At 35.6% G+C, this 19,719-nt stretch overlaps 1 protein-coding gene across 1 annotated transcript in view; it reads left to right on the top strand.

The window, feature by feature from the left end:
* LOC128995917 (potassium channel subfamily T member 2-like) overlaps positions 1-19,719 on the top strand; it is a 298,476-nt gene that overhangs the window by 245,372 nt on the left and 33,385 nt on the right. The window contains exons 9-17 of the mRNA XM_054420965.1: positions 203-386; positions 4,337-4,501; positions 4,847-5,047; positions 7,546-7,763; positions 8,544-8,693; positions 10,529-10,725; positions 11,372-11,518; positions 12,425-12,572; positions 14,412-14,486. Coding sequence (XP_054276940.1) covers positions 203-386; positions 4,337-4,501; positions 4,847-5,047; positions 7,546-7,763; positions 8,544-8,693; positions 10,529-10,725; positions 11,372-11,518; positions 12,425-12,572; positions 14,412-14,486 — 1,485 coding nt within the window. The remainder of the gene's footprint in view (positions 1-202; positions 387-4,336; positions 4,502-4,846; positions 5,048-7,545; positions 7,764-8,543; positions 8,694-10,528; positions 10,726-11,371; positions 11,519-12,424; positions 12,573-14,411; positions 14,487-19,719) is intronic.

Below are 19,719 nucleotides of genomic sequence, written 5' to 3'. Positions count from 1 at the left end.
TAGCAACTTTATGTAGTGATCATGAAAGATAATCTTTCCTATGTTGCAGCGTGTGCGGTATCCAACACTTCCAAAGAGCTGGTCACAGACACCTGAACCTATTCCAATCCATATGTAGTAGTCATCTTCTCCACTGTTGGCTGTGGAGACCTTTAGCAACTTTATGTAGTGATTATGATAGATTATGTTTCCTATGTTGCAGCGTGTGCGGTATCCAACACTTCCAAAGAGCTGGTCACAGACACCTGAACCTGTTCCAATCCACGTACTATGTAGTAGTCACCTTCTCCACTGTTGGCTATGGAGACTTTGTGCCAGATATCTGGCCGTCACAACTCTACATGGTCATCATGATATGTGTGGCGCTCATCGTCCTTCCAACACAGGTGAATTATATGTTTGAAATATTTGATTGAACTTTATTGTTGTGCAATTTTTTGAGGGTACGTTTCATGGTTCTTTCTTAACAAAGGGTATTGTTTTTGTTGAGCTCAGTTGACGTGGCAACAGACAGTAGGACCAAGGCAGTTATGTCAATGTTTCGTACTTTTATGACGCTACTGTATTTAAAATGTTGTCAATTGGTTATGACTGGTATACGAATTAGAGCATAAGACATCTGACCTGACCATCGATGTATATAATCAAGGTATATTATCTATGTTAGTATCATACATAGATGGTCCTGAACAGGTTCAAAGTCCTTCAAGAAAAACTTATCACTTTAAGACATGACGTAATACTCCTACCCTTTAGGTTTATGCCCACCTGTATGTCCACCTATCAATTACAAACATAGGTCTTCTTACGTAGATAACTTTCTGTCTTAGAAGTTTTCCTTCAAGAAAAACCATACGTGAAAGAAGCTATTTTATTTTTCAAACGTGTTTGTTTACTATTACCAAAATTAGTTGCTTGCATATTTTTTTTACATATGACCAATATTTAACCCATACCTTCAAGTTTTATCTATAAACTTATCTATGTAAAATCTGAAATTTTCACGGTTGTATAAATAGGTGTATAATTACGTGTTAGCAATAACAATTTTTGTGTTCATAAATCCACTTTTAACATCTAATTGTTTGAACATTTTACAGATATTTTTATTTTTTACTTTGTTTTAATTATAGGTGAATTATTTTTCAAGTACGTATTTTTAAGTAAGTAATGAAAATTCCTTTGTCTGAATACGAGCCTCTGAATTATTCTGGCTTTTCAGAGCTCTCAAATTTTATGTTTTATAAGAATGCATGTGAACCTCAAACCAACTGAATGTACTTTGCACAATGCAACAGTATTATCCAAAGTCTTCTGGCCAACATCGCTTATACCTGTAGTGAGCTGACAGATTTATCAGCTGACAGATGTTTTAAATAGTTTTATTGAATTTTGGTTCCTATGAAAAGAAAAATAAACAAAGAGACATTCTTTAGGCTTTTCAACCAAAGTGGTTCATTTTTATTTGCTCTAAACAAATAATTGTTAATTACTTGTAAAAGTATGATAAATTAAACAATAACATTTAGTGGACCTCCTGTAGTGAGCTGACAAATCTATCAGCTGACAGATGTTTTAAATAATTTTATTGAATTTTGGTTGCTATAAGAAGAGAAGAGCTGACAGATTTATCAGCTGACAGATGTTTTAAATAGTTTTATTGAATTTTGGTTACTATGAAAAGAAAAATAAACAAAGAGACATTCTTTTAGGCTTTTAACCAAAGTGGTTCATTTATATTTGCTCTAAACAAATAATTGTTAATTACTTGTAAAAGTATAATAAATTAAACAATAATATTTAGTGGAAACCTCTAGACTTTTATTTAAGGTATTTCTCCTATTTAAATGAGGTTCTTTTCACTAAATACCCTAAATACAAATAAGTTCAAGTATAATTTGCGTTGAAAGATGTCTTTTAATTTTCTTCCGTATATTTTTGCACTATCACATTTTATACAAATCAAGACGTTATTATAGTTGTGCTAAAACAGATTTTAAAATGATGGTACTACTTAATTTTGAAACTAAAATTTATTTTCCCTATATAACTACTTTTTCTTATATATTAAAAACTTTTGCAAAACTTGACAGCCAGCCTGACCACTGGACTGAATTACACACATTTGGTACCAAATGAAAGGTATTTTCCTAGAGATGTGCAGAATTCCTTTATAAATTAAAATAGGCTCAAAACGCACGAAAAATGAATTTTTATTTTTTATTAACATTTATGTGTTGCCATGATGGTAACAAAATATAACAAGAAAATCAAAACAAATGGATGAAATTCCAATCACATGTTTTATTTACAGTGTGGGGTGAAAAAAAGAAGTTTGCACAATACATACTTTTGGTCGAGTTTTCGACCACGGGGCGAGCTCTAGTTGATATTAACGTTTATTTTCATGAATAATATAATTTAAATTATTTGTATTTTACTGGAACAAATTTCCCATTTTCAAATTCTTTTCCCATTTTACCGTTGATGAACATATAAAACTATGTTTAAAGTCCTACGTCATTTTACATTTCAACCAAAATTATTACCGGTACACATCGAATTTGTAATAACACTTTTTTACATTTTTCTAGTTTTTCCTTATTGTTTCTTAATATTATTTATCTTGTTTTATAAGCTTGCTCGGAAGGATCTGATTAAGCAGGTTTTTCAAATCTCAGCTAAAAATATTTTTGCCATGCATCAGCTTGGCTTTTATTTGATGCAGTTCTCATAGTCGGCCGCTTTACACAGAAGTATAATATCTCTTTAATAAGCTCTCTTTAACTAAATATATAGTATGTACAATTTGTCACAACTAGCTTAAGCTTGTACAACACAGATCTAAACATTTTCCCTTTTACAGAAGTCCCATGTGTTTAGCTGGATGTAGACTGCCATTGATATTTCGTTAACCTGGGTTATTTAATCCTGCATTTTGTACACAATTTCTTTGAATTTGGTTATTGTAGTAGAAACCCCATTTTTATACATATATGCAAAATTCTAACGGCAGACATAATTTATAGTGTTTCTACTATAACCTATTGTTAGCACTCAAGCATTTAAACATAATTTCTTATAAATGATTGTTTGGTAGTAATTGTTATCATATGAGTAAAATTTGAGAGCTCTATTACATTTAATATGAATTTTATTATTTGAATTTTTAAATGGTTGATTTATTGTTGTTTTATGTTTGAACTTAAAAATAACAATCAAAGTTTACATTTTGTAATTTGTGTAGCAAACAAAATATTGTACCTAGATATTCACCCCATTGCTGTCAAATTAATTAATTTTGACGAGCTATGACAACACCTGATATGTATATAATATTTTTTTTTTACCTGCCCACATAACGAATAATATTATTAATAAATTAAGAAAACCAAATCTTGGATTAGGAGAAATTTTGTCGTAAAATGCTGAGATTGCCTTAAAGCGAACATTGACAGTAGCTTACAGCCAAACCAAGCTTTTAACCATTGTAAAAGCTAAGTAGATTTATTGATTCAATGTTAAATCTGCATAATTATTTTATAAATTTAGTCACATTGTTTGATCATATTGCATTGTAGATCTTTTTTTTTATTCTCGCAAAAAAGATTTTATTTGGAGGACCTTATCAAGTGCATGCATTCTTTATTATATTTACACTTTACATTACCAATTTTTGGAACATGATTGGGTTTTCTACTGTTTTATTTGTGACAGTACTATTATAGTTATAATATTATTATGTACAAATATTAGTATGAATTTTTTTAAAAAGCTAAAAATATGTACCTCCATTTAGCCACAGTGCAGTGGCAAAAACTACTAGAAACCCCATGATTTTTCCATGCATAACGCAAAATAAAGCTTTTAACCACATTATAAACTTGCACCCTGGTAAATTTTTACTGCCTCCCAAATCATGCGGCCAATATTAGTATAAACATAATGTCTATACATATAGAATACAAAAACATATCATTTATGCAATGTTGAAAGACACTTGGAAATAAATGCTCGTGGCCAGCTTAAAGCAGACTACACAATTCGTATTTGATCAGGCAATTTATATAAATTATTCAAAATACCATTTTGGCCAGTTCATGTATTGAGACGAGGATCAACAGTGAGTAGTGACACAGTCATAACTTACATGTATAACATTTTAAACAGCGGTCATATTAAATAAATCACCTCCGTATGGGTTTGAATTAGTTCATGTTTTTTGTATTCATTTCAATGCCACTGTTCAATCTTCATCACTGTAACCAACTCATGTCAGTTTTCAAAATATTATTTATCCATGAACCTATATACAACCTCAATGGTGTTTTCACAGTTTGAGCAGCTGGCCTTCACGTGGATGGAGCGACAGAAGCTTGGAGGCTCGTACTCATCCCACAGAGCTCAGTCTGAGAAGCATGTCGTCGTCTGCAGCACGACTCTCCACGCAGACACAATCATGGACTTCCTCAACGAGTTCTACGCTCATCCACTACTACAGGTCATTAGATTAGATTATAGGTCGAGACTATAGGGGTGCGTCTTTAAGAGTAAAATTTATAGTCTATTCACAAAATGTAGGAAATTTGGGAGAAGCGATTCCATCCCGCACCTCACCTTAAAATTTAAATAACAGCTGCCAGCTCAGCAATAAATTTAAAAATACCCCCATACACACACCTAACCAAAGTATAAAACACACATTTTGCCAAACTAGTTAAAATCCTTCCTTCTAAATGTAACTTTTATAAACAAATACACACATAAACGGACATAGCTCTTATTTGGCTCTTATTAGAGGAATATTATGCCTACTAAACAATAACCGGGTTGTAATCTTCCACAGGACTACTACGTGGTCCTTCTGTCACCCATGGAGCTAGACACAACCATGAGGATGATCCTGCAGGTGCCTATCTGGGCCCAGAGGGTCATCTATATCCAGGGGTCGTGTCTCAAGGACGTGGACCTCGCCAGGGCCAGGATGAATGAGGCGGAGGCCTGTTTTGTCCTGGCCGCCAGAAACTATGCCGACAAAACTGCCGCTGTAAGTGCTGCTCATACAGTGACTGCTGAATGTAATTCTTGAGAGAAGTTGATACCTTTAGAGGATCAAAATTTTTTGTATTAAAAAAATGTTCTCCATTTTATTATCTTCAATAATACAGCACTCTATATTCAAAATAAAATCTTAAGGGTACAAAAAACTCAAATTACATATATGACAATATTTATTACACTATTTTCAGAATGGATTTTGACACATCTTGGTTTTACGTAGTACTTGGTTGTACACTTATTTCAGTAAGACCAGGGGCCCATTTCATAATAAAGTACAAACTAATATTATTAGTAAATCAGCTGATCGCCCAATGCAAATCTTATGGAAATTACAAGTTACAAGTTGTAAGTTGTAACTTGTAGTTTATTATGAAATGGGCCCCAGTAGTTATATTTTTATTTCATTTAAGAGAGTTGGCCACTCTGCTTATAGCCAACACCTGGATTTCCGCTATTAGTACAGCTGGTGTTGCAGAATAATATTATTGTTTTGTTGTTTTGTTTACTGTTTTGTTGGACTAGGTTAGGGTTATGTTTCTTGATCAATCAATCAATCAACTACAATCATAGTGTACGTTCGATAATTGATTGATTTAGTGGAAATCAGTTTGCCTAAATTTCCAGGTTTGATGAACATTTCAATTCTGCTCGCCTAGTAATCAAAAGGTCGCCGGTTCGATCCTGGGAAAAGTCAGTACCTTTTTGATGGTTCGAAACTGGACCCAGCTGTTCCTGATCATTGGGCTTTAAATAAATGATCCTAACTAATGAAACCGCTGATCTTAGTCAGTAACAAAGCTACACAGGTCATCACACACCATTCTACACTCATCCTTCGACCTTCACTCATATTTGGGTTAAAATACTCACCTAGGTGGCGTCCCTATCTCAATGATTGATAATCATTTCTCAGACCCCTATCCATAGTGATCAGACCAGATCGAAACTGTCGCCTTCTTCCAAGAAACTAAACAATTCTAAGCTACCAAATGAACAATATTTTGAGAATCACATGTAAACTTTGTCTCAGCCTATTAGTCCTAGGCTGGCTTTAGAAATAATTTCAGGCGTCATCATCATTTACGCAATGCAAATTTTGTAGTGATAGTGACTGTGTTGAATTGAATATTGACCCAAACTACAACGCTGGTCTAGTTCACAAATTATTAGCCTAGTAAAAGGCTGCACTTTACTTTACGTCCTACACTCATTCGAATGAAAATATCGATCGATTTGTTCGATATATCATTTGGTTAGTTAGGTAAGGTTAACCTAACCTAACTAACCAAACGATATATCAAATGAAACGCTCGATAAACCGATATTTTCATTCGGTTGTTTCATTCGGTTGTTTCATTCGAATGAGTGTAGGACGTAAAGTAAAGTGCAGCCTAGTAAAATAAAGGGCAAAGAAACGACCAAAATGTTCTCTACCCTCATGAACTTAGCCACTTCAAGTAGGCTACCAAATTTACCAAATGTAGGCTACGTCTAAGCTTACCCCTAGGCAGCTACTAGGAAGTCTGTGAGACCTCGATGAGGAATGCTGCTGCTGAAGCCGTTGAATTAAATGATTGAATTAAATGATTGAATTAAAGATGATTGCAGCCGCATTTGATGACACTTGGCTAAAGTGGGGTCATATATCACTAATTGGTGACATCCGTTACAAGCGAAGCTTTGATAATTTAGCGGAAAGGTTTTGAATACAGAGTGCCTAACAAAATTTTGCACTGGCTGTGTGAAAGAAAATTTAGGAACCCCAAAAACATGGCTGGACATAAAAAAGTTTGCAATGCTAACTTATTGCTCGAATGGTGGGATGTAGGTGGCAGGTGCCAAGGCACTGTGCAGACGCTCTGAGGAAAAACTTGGCTTAAAGTACAAAATCTCAAGTAGGGATGGTGACTCCAATGATTTTTAGAACAAACCATATATCGATGAATTTGACATCAATCCTTAAACTTGAATGTGTAGGCCACGTACAGAATCTTATGGGCACCCGTCTTCATCCATGAAGCAGAACTTAAAAAAAATTAAATTAAGTGACAACAAGTTTGTAGGAGGTGCTGGTTGTCTTACAGGGGCCGAAATTGATCAATATTACAAAATTACTATGGAAAAGCCATTAAAAATAATTTGAGCAGTGTAGAAGACATGCAAAAAGCCATATGGGCTACTTTATACAATCGAATCGCATGTCCACTGCCCATCCACTGAGGAGATACTTTGTGCAAATATAACAAAGCTCAAACTACTGGAGGTACATATTGTAAAAACATTTTTGCAGTTGTGGTCAAAGCCTGTGTGTGAGGTAATTACGCCGATTTATACAAGAACTTGACTAACATAAATTTACTTTAGCCTATTAGGTATTTTTTTACTAATATAGGCTACATTGGTATTGGTAGCTGAAATAGTTTAGGAGATAACAGTTTTTATTTTAATATTCTAGGATGATTGACTGATCTCCTCTTTTTGCAGGATGAACACACAATCCTGAGGTCGTGGGCTGTGAAGGACTTTGCGCCGTGTGTGCCACAGTATGTGCAGATATTCAGGCCGGAGAACAAGTTGCACGTCAAGTTTGCTGAACATGTTGTGTGTGAGGATGAGCTCAAGTACGCATTGTTGGCCAACAACTGTACGTGTCCCGGGGCGTCTACTCTGGTCACACTGCTGCTACACACGTCACGTGGACAGTAAGTTGATATGTAATTCAGGATGGTTGTAAAACCTATATTATCGGTGAAAAAGTTAAGGAAACGATTCAAGTAGCAAGGGGCGAGTTATAATGAGCTCAGTGGCAACACTTGAATGCATGATGCAAACTACTTGTTGATTAGCATTCTCCTCCATACTTATGAACGTTTAAATATACACACAAAGATTTTTCAACCTCATAAATCAGCTTACAGATACAAATTTTGTGCGGTTCCATACTAGTTTACACATAGGGAGTTTACTGGTTGTTTAGGCCTACTGTTTGAATTTTGTTATTCATCTTATCTTAAAACCATTAAGTAAATAATAAAATAAAACCAAATAAAATGGTATAACCATTGCTCTATGATAAAAAAGAACCAAAATTTGAAAATCTAATCCAAGATAAATGAGAAACATATAGTCAACATAACCATATGGTACTCACGTTACAAATCAAAAACTCACATAAAAAATGCTTAAAAATGTTACTTGAGAGGATGAGGATTATTACACTATATAAAATCAATGTTATTCAGCAAAATGTTCAAATTGTAAAAAAATTATTAGGTTTAACTAGAGATTTAGTATTTCTAAATTCCATTTTTACCCTGAAGAACGTGAATCACTCAAGGTTTTGACGGTTAGTGCTATGATCTATCCAGATGGACCATTAACCTTTGAGGTATTCATTGCTGCACGACACATTGTTTTGTTCATGGTTATGTCATATAAGTTAGCTGGCACAACTCGATTTAATTTATCTCGTTATGATCTAGGGAAGGACAAACATCTTCAGAAGAATGGCATCGATTGTATGGTCGGTGTTCAGGGAACGAGATCTATCACATTCTTCTAGAAGACAGCAGGTTCTTTGGCGAATATGAGGGCAAGAGCTTCACATACGCTAGTTTTCACTCTCATAGAAAGTAAGTAAAATATTATCTAAATGTTTGAAATAGGTTTAAATGTGTAAATGTGCAAAAACTACTCTCAAGACACATTTGATTATTTGTGTAACTCATACAATCTAAGTTTTGCGAGTCAGAAAACTGTACAGCTCTTTTTCCTTAACTCCAGCTGCTGGTTTTTTTCAATGTTCTTTTTAAGTTTTGAAAACATCTGTTTTTGCTGCAGCATGAAGAAAAGAAATTATTTCATCTTCTTAAGTCACGTAAGCAAATATGCCGGTGGTGACTACAGTAGTTATAAGATACAGTGTAGAACTGGCATTGGCGTCGTCACCATCAACACTTTGGGGGGGACAAATGGGGGTTCCTCCGGGGGCTACAGCAGCCAATAATGCAGGGGGGTCCGGGAAAATTTGGAATTTTCAAAGCTGTTTGGTGACTTTTTAAAGCCATTTTTAACACATAAAACCGTGCCTAACTGTCCATAAACTCCCATTTCACCTGGTGTTTGTCATGAGCAAAAAGACATCTTAAAAATAAACTATGACGATCGCATTAATGAATTTCAAAACACACTGTAGACTTCAGGCCATATCCTCCTAAAAGCCATTGGGTGACTTTCTGCAGCCAGTTTTAACGTCTAGAACTGTGTGCAAAACCTCACATTTCCCCATTTATTTGTCATGAATAAGTAGACATTTTTAAAACTAACTATGACGATTGCATTCATAAATCTCAAAACATATTGTAGGCTACAGCCGTATCCTCACAAAAGCTGTTTACTAACTTTCTAAAGCCATTATTAAAGTCTATACCTGTGTCCAACTGTCCAAAAACCTCCCGTTTCACTTGTTATTTGTCTTTGTCATGAGCAAGTAGACATTTTAAAAATCAAACTATAACGAACTTGCATTCATGAATTTCAAAACACAGGCCTACTGTAGACTACGAAGCCATATCTCCTAAAAGCTTTAGGACTGTGCCCAATTGTCATAAAACCTTCCATTTCAATATGCCATGCAAGCAAGTAAACACGTTTTTTAACCTTACGTTTTTCTCCATTTCATAGATCTGGCACAATATGTAGCCTATAGTATCGAATTCAGTGCATTGCCTATATAAACTTTAACACTAGTGTTTATATATTCAATGGTAATAGGCTACTGGTGCTACCGCTGATTGCTGATTGATGCCTATGTAAAGTCAGTGGCTAGCAGACAGTCTCACGACTATATAACTATGAGTATGGAACATAAGGAAATCAGCTGTTTTCCCGTCCTCGCTCGCGCACTTGGCACTCGCCTTTGCCCTAGCATGTCTACAGCTAAATTTGGGATGGGACAAAACTGACTTTTCAAATATTGGGGGGGACGCGTTCCCCATGTCCCCTATGGCGGCGAGACACCCGTGAGAACTGGATAACTGGCAATTTTTATCTTATGTACCTACCCGTAGTCTTTCAATTTGTACAGTTAAGCTGTTAGGTATAGGCCTATGTGTCTGGGACAATTTCCACTCGTGTCTTTACATGGATGTTCATTTGCTGGTATATGTGCTAAACCCTTTGTATCAAAATAAAATGGCACTCATTCCTAACAATCCCAGCACAAATGCCAAGAGGGACTTTTTGAAATAGGAAATGAACTGTAAATTAGATTACCGGTACATGAAAAGTAAAAAAGCTACTTAATTCTTAGGATTGTTAATTTGATGGAAAATCAAACTTTCTCAAAACTTTTCCGTAATATGGCTTGAGATAATTTCAGTAATTCTCTGGAAATGAAACACAAACTGATTTTCCAAACTAGTTTGGAATCATATTTTATAAGTTGACTGACAAGTTGCTATTCCAGGTATGGAGTGGCGTTGGTGGGCGTGAGGCCGGCAGAACTACCAGAGTTTTATGAGGACACAATACTACTGAACCCAGGCCCTCGACACATCATGAAGAAGACTGATACTTGTTACTACATGAGCATTACTAAGGAGGAGAACTCTGCGTTTGTGGTAGCAAATAACGCCAACCCAGACGCTATTACAAAGACTGATGGTATGTAACAGACCAGAATATCATTTTGCGATGGTGCACTGCAAAAAATTGTATTCACAAAACCCCCCCTTCACCCCCCCACCCCCCTTCACCCCACCCTTTCACCCTTTACCCTTTCACAAAACCAATATAGAGTAGTTAGCTTTAAATTTCTATTTTATGTGATTAAATCATGAATCAATGTTTTATTCAGGTAGACACATTAATGCTAATGTTGGTTTACGTTATGTGGCAGTTGTTAAATATGTTACTATTGACAAAAAAACTTCAAACAAGTGTGTTGTCATCATTGTGACATTTTTAAGCATGTATTTGCATTTTGTAAACGATAATAATCAAATAGAATAGGCAATACACCTCAAATATTCAAACCTTTTGGGGTTGTGTACACAAATACAGGTAACAAATAAAGTTGAGGTAAAGACATATTTTTACCCAGGCATGTGCGGGGTAGTTTTGCTAGTAATTAAGTAAGGCATTGAAGCAAATAATATTCGCCGAATCACATGCACGTTTCAGCATATCTCAGTGATGATTGACCACAGTGTCAAGTTAATTCTTTACCAATATTTGTGTTTGTACATGTTTTGGATGTTTATTTAAATAATTTAGATTCAAATTAAGGTTTTTTTCTTACTTCCTACAGAAACGCATGACACAGTGACAACAGGTCAGCAGAAGCCCAAGCCTCAATCAGCCGAGCAGACGGCCACAGGGAATCATCTTGGAGTGCCTAAACCTACTGACACCAACCCCAACTTCCTTAGTCCTGAGATCCTCAACCAGAGAAGAGGTAATGACTTGACTCAATTTACATACACATGAGACATAGGCCTACTCATGTATAAATTGTATTCTCTTCAGTTTCAACTATTCTGTTTGGGCATTCTCTTTGTCTCGTTATCTCCTACTATTACTCCACAGTTAATTTTCCTAACACATCTGTACACTTCTCCTCTTTTCTCCACAACCATCTTCACCTCATCTCCCATCAAATCAACCCCATCTTCAGTCCTCCATTCAAAGTTTGCCGTGCTATGTAGAGAAAATTTAAGTTAGAAGTGCTAATTGGTTGTTAAATATTTACTACCAATTTTGAGATTTTTTTTTAGGGAGAGGAGGTAAAAATGCTTTTACGCACACAGGTACCCAGCCTGTAGTGTGAGACTCCTGAGCTTGTCAGACTACTCACTAAAAAACCCCCTCTACTCTGTTGGACACAGACCTGGGATTGTTTGTCACATTACTTCAGGTCAGGTCAACGTGTGACCTAAGCCCTCAGGGCTCGCGCCGTTTCTGGCATTCAATTTCTTTATGACCGAGTTTGTATGGAGAATATCTTGGACGAAATGTGACATACAGAATTACTGGGAATGAAAGGAGAACACCACTCTGGGAATGAAAGGAGAACACCATTAGTTAACATGCCGAGACCGATACAGACAGGAGTGGTACGGAGGTTAGGTAACATCACGTGAGCTCATGGTAATCTGAGGAAGGACTCGCTGGGAAAGTGTCGCTTGATCAGGATGTGTTCTGAAAAGTTTGTTGAGGATGGCATGATGATTGGACCACGGGAATCTTTATCAGGTCAATCTACATCATGACATACAATTTACAAGCACCTTGTCCGGCAGAGAAATAATGTATGTAATATGAAATAATGTACTACACTATACTTAACTGAAATGTTTATTAGGAAGCAGAAGGCCCAGCATTCTCCCAGTTCCGGACACTATGACGTGTTCCACTCTCAACATCAACGCAGGGCCACAGGACGAAGGGGACGAGAGTGAAGACGAGATGGAAGACGACGTCCCATGGAGATCTCCTAGTGAAAAGATTGCGTAAGTTCCCCCTCCCTACTTAGCATGTTAACGTCACTTCATGTCTACTAAACAATCTTTTTCTTCCTCTTCACCAACAAATTCTTCTTCACTATCTATTTGCACTGTAGACATTCCAGTTTTCTTGGTGTCCAGTTTGATGGATAAAATTGTGTTTTAGGACCATAGATAGAGTTAGTGTGGTAGAGTCCTATCTACCCTAACGTTTTTATATTAGAGTGAGATATTATGTTTCACAAGATGGTGTTGGGTTGGTAAAAATGTTCCAAATTTATGAATTTCCTCTTATGAGTAAACATTATGAAGATCAAATTGTATTCTTTGATTTTGTATTTTTGTAGTAAGATGTATAGTTTAATTGACTGGTATCCTCTTTAGTTGTCTATAAAGTGATTTATTTCAAGGTAATATTGCTTTTTTCAAGTTCAGAATAAATCTGCTTGGTTAAAACTAAATGAAGAAACATCTACTATTTTAGTATTCACTTGGTAATTTCGGCCAAAAATTTATAAAAAAGGATCCATAATTGCTTTTGATCAAATTAAAGAAAAAATAAAATAAGAATCGAAAGAAAAAACAAATACCAAAGAAGAATCGATGTTAAACTAAACTGTTCCAATGATTAAGAGAAGCAAAGTATTTGACATGAATTGTAAGCTGTTATTGAAGTGTATTGGTGAAGTATAATAAAATTTGGAAAAGATTGAATTCAAGTACATTAAAATTATGCTATTCAAAGTTATTGAACATATGTTAAATTGGTAACCATTAATTTTACATTTCATCTAAATTTTATCTCAATTAATCTTGGGAGGTTTTGAACTGGCTTTGGTGTTGACAGCACATTCCGCACTTCAGTTTATTCAGATTTTTTGGTATTCTCAAAAAGTATTTAGACTTAACTTATAGGATTTTCAATATTGTTATTGATATTTACAAATATAGATATTGTTTTGTTTCATTTGTTTTGTTGATATTTTTTAATTGATTATGACTACATATTAAAAAAAAAAATCTTAAAAAAGAATCTTAAATCTTAAACCACCATTTATAATTTTGTTAGTAACAATAAAATGACCAAGAATTTAAGGCTTTCTTAGATTTTATTTCATTTAGCTTAAATTTAATATAAATAACAATCCTTAAACTCTTAAATTAAAATATATCTGTATATAAATATATTTTTATCAATGTAAGATTTTAGGGTTTCGAATCAGCTCAATATAATAATTAGATATCATTTGAATGGGCAGTAAAAAATAATTAGACAAATAAATAATTTTTAAATACAAAAATGTAATTAAATAATTCTTGGTTGGATTTTTATTTTGAAACTCAGTAACACTATAAACTACCAGACAAAACAAGGAAGGTCTTCTGAAGTGTTAAGGTTTAGAACTTATTGCTGACAGCCATCTTCAGAGTATTTCTAAGGAGATAATCAGCCAATGGTAGAGCCTTACCGTTGACTGTATCCTTAAGGATTTACAGTCAACAGCCTTACTCTGATGCTAGTGAACTGCTCTGAAGATGGCTGTCAGCAATAAGTTCTAAACGTCAACACTTAGTAATAAGTTTCTGTCTGTGAACTGATCTTACCCAGAATACCAAGTTTGCCGTGTTTGTGTTAATTATTGTGGAAGCCTTACTTATGTTTAAAACTCATTGTCCAACAATGATGAAACCATATTACATGTTTTGAACTCTGTGATATTACAAACTTTGTGAGAAACAACTGGTATATGTTCTCGTATGTTGTTTGCCCATTGCCTCTGTATTGTATGATGTTGTTGCTTTCGGCATGTTCTCGTTCTCGTACTCATGTTGCACGCTCGGCAGCCTCCTTGTTTCAGCTGCAGATGACCTCTCGCCGACCCTCGGCACAGAACCCTCGTGGCGTCAGGACTGGGCCAAGTGAGTAACTCTCGACCCACTGCTTCATGCGTCACATTCACCGCGACCAGCAATGCGGTTACCCCAGTGTTTTGTTCACACTGAAACGCAGAAAGTTTTGTCTGTCTAACAAACATATACACGGCTTACACACACAATTACATACACTTATTACACATGGGTACAAGGGGAAAGTAGTATGCAAATTTTATTTTTAAAGTTTGACGTAATTAGTGACAAAGCTCAACCACCATTTAGTTCAGTGATAGCGAATTGAGCCGATAAACCAGAGCATGCTCATAACTATCGTATCACAGCAGCTTGCCCAAAACTTATGGCTCTGTACAAATGTACAGGCCAAAGGGGTATGTTGGGGGAGTGAGCTGGTGTAGTGGTTAGAGTGCGGGACTTCGGTCCGTGAGGTCCCATGTTTAAATCCTGCCAAATCCCCAATGGATTTTATCCAAGTGATAATGCCGCAACCCCTAGGTCTGGCCTGAAGTAATGTGAAAAACAATCCTAGCGTCATAGGACGAAAAGGGGGTATGTTGGCAAACTGGGGCAAGGGGGCATACGTCCTTCACTCTTACCATTTTAACTGTATACGATACCGGTAACCTTATGAACTTCCCAAAAAATAAGTTCATTACTTATTAAAACCATGAATCATGGTTTTAAATGTACTAAATTTCAAGGTAACACTATGACACTCTGTTACTATTGTCTAGTGATGGACTCATTGTTACTATTGTCTAGTGATGGACTCATGTTTCTTTATAGGATTGTATTTCTCTTGTATTGTAACACTATATCATGGTAATAACACCATATTGCAAAGAGATAGTAGTGTAATACAAGTTTTGAAGTGTTTTAATTTTATCTAAGCTGTCAATTTTGAGTGCAGTGCACCTTTGATGCAGAGCTAAATCTTTGCTTTGGTAGTCGATGAGAACGAGAACGGAAAAATCCTAAAAATAAACAATGGATTTCCAAAATATTAATTAAGAGTTGGTAGCATTTTCCTTACCTCCACTCTCAGCGATAAATATACTTAACTATTCAATTCAGGAAAAGAGAAAATGTTTACGTGTATTGAGCAATAAAGAACCAAATACCCCCGCTGCAGCAAACCTGCAGACTAAGCGAATTTCAATTTGCCTGATTGGATTTAGACTGAAATGTCTCCTTAAAAATATCACATTTATTCCCTATTTAAATATAACTAGTGTTCATGTTGCTCGAATTCAAGCAATTGTAAAGTATTACAGGATTTGCAAACCAATAACAATCATACTAAGCTATCAACATTTAAAAAAAAACACACCTACCTTCCCTGTAGCAGCAAACCTAGGTACTCATATTAAAATTAACTTAATGTTATTTAAATAGGAAAATATTACAATTTTCAGGGAATATCTTTGTATAAATTAAGCCAGGTAAATGGAAATTCGCTTAGTCTGAAGGTTTGCTGCGGATACACAATTTTAATAACAGCAATGATTGTAGAATCTAAACTATTACTTATATCCATGAATTTATATAACAATTATTTCCTATAAAATATTATTACAGCAGCTCAAAAATATTGGACAGACTCGGTCAACAAATGACGTAACTGAAAGAATCCAATACTAATGACATTAACATATAGTTTGACAGTTCCATTTAATCAATGTTAAATGTTTACATTCGGGCGGGTGACATATTTTATTTATGTTTATGACCCATACCGTTCCTGTTCTAATAATCATGCAGTATTTAATATATTTGGACCAGCTGTGTGGAATTGTGAAATCAAAATTAATTTGACAGTTAGTTCTGCTTGTTTACATTTTTAAATTTTGTGGGTTTGTTCTTTGTTATACCATCGATAAATATTTCACTTTTAATTTCTGACAACAGCTGGAGTTCCATAACAAATTTTGTTTCCCATGTTAATCTTATTGATAAATACAAAACTTTAAAGGGCCCCAGGGCCTCACTCTCTGATTATTTCCCTAAAAAGAAAGTTTCCTGCACAACTTCACGTTACGCTCTTTCCAATGACACCAAAAACATGTCAATCGGTTCAGTAGTTTCGGAGGAGTAATTGTCACAAAAAACCTGCTTGCGTATTAAATAAGTATAGATTAGTTTAACTAGTAGGGCCTACTTAAGTTTGCTGCAACAGGGAGGGTAACAAAATTGTTATTGTAAAATGTTAATAGGTAGTCTAGTAGAAATTAATGCATCCTCCAAATATGTTCATAAACAAGCAAACTACAATAGTTTATTTTAAATTTACTTTTTTTGGAATTTCTCTATAACGATTAGGCGCATAATAAGTAAGTACCTGGGGACCGAGCTTTGCTCGGGGAAAATCATTAGTTTACTCTGAAAGCAGTCTTAGTATTGCAGATACATAAATCCACCCAAACTCCACACTGCTTGCCTTTACTACTTCCTTCACCACTTCCTACGTTGCGGACCTGTTTCCTTCCGTTCCCATCACATTTTAGGATTCCAGATACCTTAATCTAATCGATATAAACAGTTCCCACACTCCAGACACCTCGCCTTGACTACTTCCTTCACCAATTCCCAAGCTCTACAAAATGGTTATGGAAGAAATTGTTAAGTTTGATTTTTTTGTAGAAAAATGGGAAAAACCAATGTTTACCAACTTTTTATAAGCATTTGAACGGATGGTGTTTTTGGCCTCGAGGTACTTAAAAACGAAAAAGTAAATCGGTTGTGGGTCCAGGTCTTACCTTGAGTACTACGGTAATAGCTTATTCCCGATAATATGAGAAATTTGCTAAAAGAACTCATTATTCTATGTAAAAATTTAAAATACTCTGTAAAACGCATTGAAGTAAAGCCACAGAATACAGAACCAACCCAGAAACTAACTGGGCATGAGAATCACGGACAAAACACACAAATAAAACAAGAAAAAGTAATGAATTTCACATACTTAGTCAAGGTGTTCAGAAAATATCCCTCCAAATATTATGTATACTAACAACACTTATTAACTAACATTTGTATGGTAGCCATTTCAGAATAAAGTAATAAAGTATTAACTTATTAAATTACACACAATATTAAATGACAGATTGGGCTTTCTATGTTTTTGTGTGAAAAAATACTTGAGTGACCATAACTTTGCTCTGGTATTCTTACTCAAAGTTCTAGTGCTTTCAAAGGTGGTTACTTAAATAACTTGCTTCATTTGGAAATCAGCTATACACAAATTACATGTTAACACTCCTTCTTGAATTCCTATCTATATTATCAGAACATTGTGACACAGACAGAATCATTGTAATTTTATTTAAATATGTTTGACTAGGGTATATGTGTTATGAAAAGAAATGTTTAGAAACCAAATTATATGGTTTTATTCAACTTAATAGTCAGCTACATTTTACATGAGAGAATTGCACAAAACTGTAAACATTACATACATAAACAAAACAGTCTTAAATAAAACAGCTGAATAAATATTTGACAGTACAAAAAGAATCATATTACATAACATTCACCCCATCTTTTTTTTTTAATGTAATCCCTTAGATAGGTGGGAGGTCTTCGGACTCTAGTGGAACGACGCAGGTTTGTTTCTTCGTTATCCCTCACAGAAGTAGGGGTCACGGTCTCATGCAGAGGGGATGTTTCGATTTCAGATTGAATAGAGTTCCCAATTTCAGGTTGAAGCAGATTTGATTCACGTCTCAGGTCTTGAAGAGCAGGATCTAGTTCTTGACTGGGATTTTCCGAAGTCACTGGCTCATCCTCTTGTTGGATAGCTTCAGGAGGAACAGCGAGATGTCGCACCGATACCAGAGCCTCTCTACCATCTCTATACTTGATGCGAGCATAGTCTGGATTAGCCTCTATCAGCTGAGCTTGTTCCACTAAAGGTTCATATTTGTTATTTCTTACATGCCTTCTCACTAATACTGGTCCTGGATTCATGAGCCATTGAGGTTGAGAGGTGCCATAAAATGATCGTCTCTGGTGTTTGAAAAGTCGTTCATGTGGGGTCTCATTCGTAGCTGTACATAGTAACGAGCGTATACAATGCAAAGCTTCTGGCAAAACATACTCCCACTGTTCTGTCTTCAGTCCCTTGTTTCTCAGAACAAGAGATACAGTCTTCCAAATCGTTCCATTATATCGCTCAGCTTGAGAATTACCTCGAGGGTTATAAGGTGAAGATCGGCTAGTGGCGATTCCTTTAGAGTGTAAGAAATCACTCAGTTCTTTTGACATGAAAGCAGAACCTTGGTCGGAGTGGACAAAAGCAGGCATACCAAAGATGGTGAAGATTGATGTAAGTGCTTTGATGACAGAAGATGCTGATGTGTCCGAGCAAGGAATAGCAAACGGATATCTTGAAAACTCATCAACAACCGTGAGTATGTATTTATTCCTTGTCACAGATGGTATTGGCCCCTTAAAATCAATGTTAAGTCTCTCGAAAGGAGCCATTGCATGGATGAGTGTTGATGGGGTTTTTTGGTAGAACCGAGGTTTCACTTCCGCACAAACAGAGCATGAAGCGGTCATTCGCCTGACATCTTCGATAGAGTAAGGGAGATTTTTACTTTTTAAGAAATGAACCATCCGTACTATTCCAGGATGCCCAATGTCACAATGAATTCTACGGAGTTTTTCGAAATCTCTACAAGAGATGGAAGATGAAACTCGTGAAAATGCATCTGCTACTACGTTTTCCTTGCCAGAACGGTACACTATGTCATAAGAGAAAGGTGCTAGTTCCAATCGCCACTTTAAAATCTTGTTGTTCTTAACCTTTCCCGCGTGTTTCTGATTGAACATATATGACACAGATTTCTGGTCTGTAATTAATTTAAACCGTCTTCCAATCAGGAAATGCCTCCATTTCTGTATTGAATCGAATATTGCGAGGGCCTCTTTTTCCACAGCAGGTAGATGTTGTTCACTCTTAGTTAGGGTTCTTGAAAAGAAACATATTGGCCTTCCAGCTTGTGAAAGGGTAGCCGCTATAGCTGATTCAGATGCATCTGTTTCTACAGTAAATGGAATATTCTCTTCAACTGCAGACATACTGGAGTTCGCTATTTCTTCTTTTAATGTCTTAAAGGCCAATATTTCTTTACTGCCTACTGGGAATGATTTGACTGTAGTAAGGCAATGAACCTTTTCAGAGAATTTAGGAATCCACTTTGCGTAATAGGACAACATGCCAAGAGCTCTTTTAAGGCTTGCATTATCAGTTGGAACG

The sequence above is a fragment of the Macrosteles quadrilineatus genome, unplaced genomic scaffold (assembly GCF_028750875.1).
Source record: "Macrosteles quadrilineatus isolate MER2022 unplaced genomic scaffold, UCM_ALF_1.0 Scaffold_5__1_contigs__length_97177068, whole genome shotgun sequence".
Classification (NCBI taxonomy): Eukaryota; Metazoa; Arthropoda; class Insecta; order Hemiptera; family Cicadellidae; genus Macrosteles; species Macrosteles quadrilineatus.
Note: the sequence above shows the minus strand (reverse complement) of the source record. Positions and strands in the feature narration are given on the sequence as shown.